Source organism: Hylaeus anthracinus, unplaced genomic scaffold (assembly GCF_026225885.1).
Source record: "Hylaeus anthracinus isolate JK02 unplaced genomic scaffold, UHH_iyHylAnth1.0_haploid 3, whole genome shotgun sequence".
In the NCBI taxonomy this organism is placed as follows: Eukaryota; Metazoa; Arthropoda; class Insecta; order Hymenoptera; family Colletidae; genus Hylaeus; species Hylaeus anthracinus.
Genome location: NW_026535284.1, coordinates 5,516,524 through 5,520,577, shown reverse-complemented (window position 1 = coordinate 5,520,577; position 4,054 = coordinate 5,516,524). Strand labels below are relative to the sequence as shown.

Genomic DNA, 4,054 nt, shown 5'->3' with positions numbered 1-4,054 from the left:
AAATAAAACATTTACTACATGTTGATAAAAGTCTCAACTTGGTGGACCTTACAATGTGTCAATATACATACCAACAAATTTCGTCTATTACCATTCTTCCAGTAGATTACAAATATACTAAAGTGTAGTTTAAATAAAAACAGTTACTCGCCATGTTGATAAAAGTCTCAACCTGATGTACACTCCAATATGTCAATCTATACATAAGCAAATTTCGTCCAATACCAATCTTCCAGCAGATTGTGTTGATTTGAAGCAGATTTAACAGTACCAAAGTGTATCTGAACCGCAAGAATTTATTCGGGAATAAAACCAAAACTAAATATCGGATCAACCCAACGAAACAATCGACGAAGCAGGAATTTTATTTTTTCTTTCTACACTAAAAAAGTACGGACTAACACGCAGGAATTTAATATGCAAATGTATCTTTTTCACCTGTCATCGCTGTCCTTTCTCTTCGAAAACTTTACAGTTTTCTTTAACTTGCGATTCAATCTATTCTACATCCGCTTGCGTGCAGGACAGCCGCTTCTGAATTTTTAATCCCAACAAATCTACAACTGCAATTTCAACGTTCGCTCTTTCTTCCCAGCGAACTTACGATCGCGATATATTATTTAAAATATTTGTACGGAGCCACGCGAGTGCGAAACACCGCCACTAGAGTATCTCTTATGTCAGCTTTTCGCCATACTCGCAAAGTGTTCAGTCCATCATAGACCGTTGTCTTAGCAGTATACTGAAACTGGCTGATGCTACGGAAATTTACAACGACTAACAGTACTCCACGCAATTTCGAAAAAAGAAAAATAAGAAAGATTTAGAGAAATATAAAAAGGAAATGGATGCAGGAATGAAGTCACCCTGTACGATTAGCACGTCCGTTAAGTATGGTCTTCATTTTGCTGGCATTTGGCCTGGCACGCCTTTTCCAGGTGTACACAAATTCTTTTGGGTGACGTTTATGCTCATATTTCAAACGTATCAGTACAAATACGTTATCGCGCATTTAAAAATCGACACGCTGTTGGAAACGATAGATAATCTGAGCATCGCAATGCCGTTCAGTTTGGTGTGCATCAAGTTAATAGTCGCTTGGACCAATCATGGGTAAGTGGTACTTTGGGAATTATTAGGTTGTCCCAAAAGTTTCGTCCGTGACTTACACTCGGTTATTTTGTGTGGTAGTGTTTACAGTGGGTGTAGAAAGTATTCGTACACCGATCAATTTCCAAACAAACTATGTAAAATTGTAATTTATTAACTTATTTTTTTTATAAACAATGACATTCTACATTCTATTCTTGGAAATCTCTAGAATAGATAGATTACAAAAAAAGATAGCTATTTATGTCAGTTGCGAAATTAACAAGAACAAAAACAATTAATCGATAGAAGTGTTGAAGCAATAAGTATTTGCACAACTGTTTAATATTTAAAACTTCATTAAAAAAAAAAACGGAAATTTACATTAATTCACAAGTATATGATACTTCTTTCGTGGGATTTCCTTTTGATTTTATAATAATTGCAACTCTTCTAAGCGTTAAAGTAACTAAATTATTAGTTATTCGAAGTGGAATCTTCTATCTTTTTCCATTCCTCTATTAGAGCCATTTTTAAAAGTACTTTACTGGAAATTTAATTTTTTCTAATTCGTACCGTGCAATAAACTAATGTGTTTACGTTAGAAACTCTACTGTAAATGGTTGGTCATAAGAATCGTACAAATACTTATTGCTTCTATACTTTCACCCACTTTTCGCATTTTTTTTGTTAATTTCACAAATTATATTATAATTATATTAATAATATTTATAGTTATAAATAGTAATAGACAAGTTAAGATTATAAATAAGTTAGCAATAATAATTATATATATTTATATAATAATATATTTATATTAACTAGTAAATGTTGTTTGGACTATATCTACCTTAGAGACTTCCGAGAATATGTAAAATATCATTGATTATAAAAAAAGAAGTTAAGAAACTACAATTTCACACAAAAGTTTTTTGGGAAATTGATCGGTGTACGAATACATTCTACACCCACTGTATACAGGGTGTCCCAAAACTCGCGGAGGAGCCGGAAATGGGGGATAGCTGAGACGATTCTGAACAACAATTTCCTTTGCAAAAATGTTGGATGGGGCTTCGTTAAGGAGATATTAAGCGAAAACCCCGACCAATCAGAGCGCGCGTAGACCGTTCGAGCGGCCGCGGTAGCGAAGGCTACGCGCTGGCGGCCGCGCTTGTACGCGAACAAGTGACTCGACGTGCATCGAAGGACATTGACGCTGCCGCCTAGCGCGTAGCCTACGCTACCGCGGCCGTTCCAACGGTCTACGCGCGCTCTGATTGGTCGGGGTTTTCGCTTAATATCTCCTTAACGAAGCCCCATCCGACATTTTTGCAAAGGAAATTGTTGTTCAGAATCGTCTCAGCTACCTCCCATTTCCGGCTCCTCCCCGAGTTTTTGGACACCCTGTATAAATACATTAAATAGACAACTTAATTTCTTAGATGTTAATGTTGTAACATTAATGGAGTAAAATGAATGGTACAAAATTCAAAATACTGTAACATTAGACAAAATATTGTGTATGTATTGCCATTTAAGGAAATGGAAGAAACTTTTGGAACAACTTGATACTTTGTCTATGAAATTGGATTTCAGCGTGGACATTTTCTTTCTGGAAATTGTTCTTAATAATTATTGTAAGCAGGGAAAGTGTGGTCGGATGTCGAACGGGCTGTAAAACTATATTTTCGTTTAATTGACTTGTTGGAAAGTTGACGTGTCTATTCATTGTTAAGAGAATTGAGCAATCGAAAAAAAATCGATTATTTTTTTAATTTGCATTTTTCAAAAGTAATGTCCTTTCTGAATAAAAAACGATTTGATTTATATGGAAACTCGCAACATTGTCGGTTTAGCTTAGGTCAGTTTAGATTATCGTTTTCATCCAGAAAAAGTAGATAGTAGGTGCTTTTGGCAAAAAACAAATGCTGAAAATAATGTAGTCACCTATAAACACAAACTTGCCGCCACCGTAGATGTAAACATAGAATTTGTGTTTATTGTAATATGATATTATAGAACTTCAGAATATACCGAGTAATGTACCGATGTATATACAATTAAATTTATATACAATACATATAATATAATACAATTATATATAATACAATACAATTAAATTAATCTATTCTTCTAGCAGATTATAAGTGTGCTAAAGTGTAGATTACATAGAAACATTTACTCGACATTGTGTTTCCACAATTACGTACGAGTTCTTGGAATGTGTGACTAAGAAAAGACTTGCACAGTTTTTCTTTACAAATAAACATTAAATATATTTTAAAAAGGCACAGAATTAATTTCTACAAATAATATAATAATGAAATGATTTTTTATATAATTACTATGCCATGCAATTGTCAAATAATTAATCAATTAATTACGTATATTCAAATTCATTTTCTGCCATAATTAGTATCGAACATTTCTCTATGTATTATTTTATTCTGAAAATAAATGTTTAAAATAATAATATCTTGTAGGGTGCTTACTGAAATTTTATCAACAATGAAAGAGGACTGTCGGAAGTACGCTGTGATCGATAAAAATAATTTTATACCAAAAACAGCGCAGCTCTCTTATCGTTTAACAAGTCTAATTATGTCTGTCTACGTGTCGTCCGTGGTTTTTTACGCAGCTGGTGCATTTGCATCTAAACCGAGCAATGATTCCATGCCTCGAGAGCTTCTTCTCAAGATGGACTTACCCTTCGAGACCAGGGATTCCCCCATTTACGAGGTCGTCGTGACTACACAGTTCCTCCACCAAATGACGTCTGCATTCACGTTTGGTGTCTTCAGCGCCATGCTGCTAATGATGGTAACTATAATCAAGTTAAGTTGAGGACACTTATCTCACGATTTAAGATAAATTTTGAATATTAAATTTGAATATAAAGAATATAGAATATAAAAATTTATAGAATATAAAGAATATAGAATATAAAGAATATAGAATATAAAGA

The 4,054-nt window shown here is 33.7% G+C and overlaps 1 protein-coding gene across 1 annotated transcript in view; it reads left to right on the top strand.

The window, feature by feature from the left end:
• LOC128893726 (uncharacterized) overlaps window positions 1–4,054 on the top strand; it is a 25,180-nt gene that overhangs the window by 17,688 nt on the left and 3,438 nt on the right. The window contains exons 12-13 of the mRNA XM_054154916.1: window positions 785–1,113; window positions 3,573–3,909. Coding sequence (XP_054010891.1) covers window positions 785–1,113; window positions 3,573–3,909 — 666 coding nt within the window. The remainder of the gene's footprint in view (window positions 1–784; window positions 1,114–3,572; window positions 3,910–4,054) is intronic.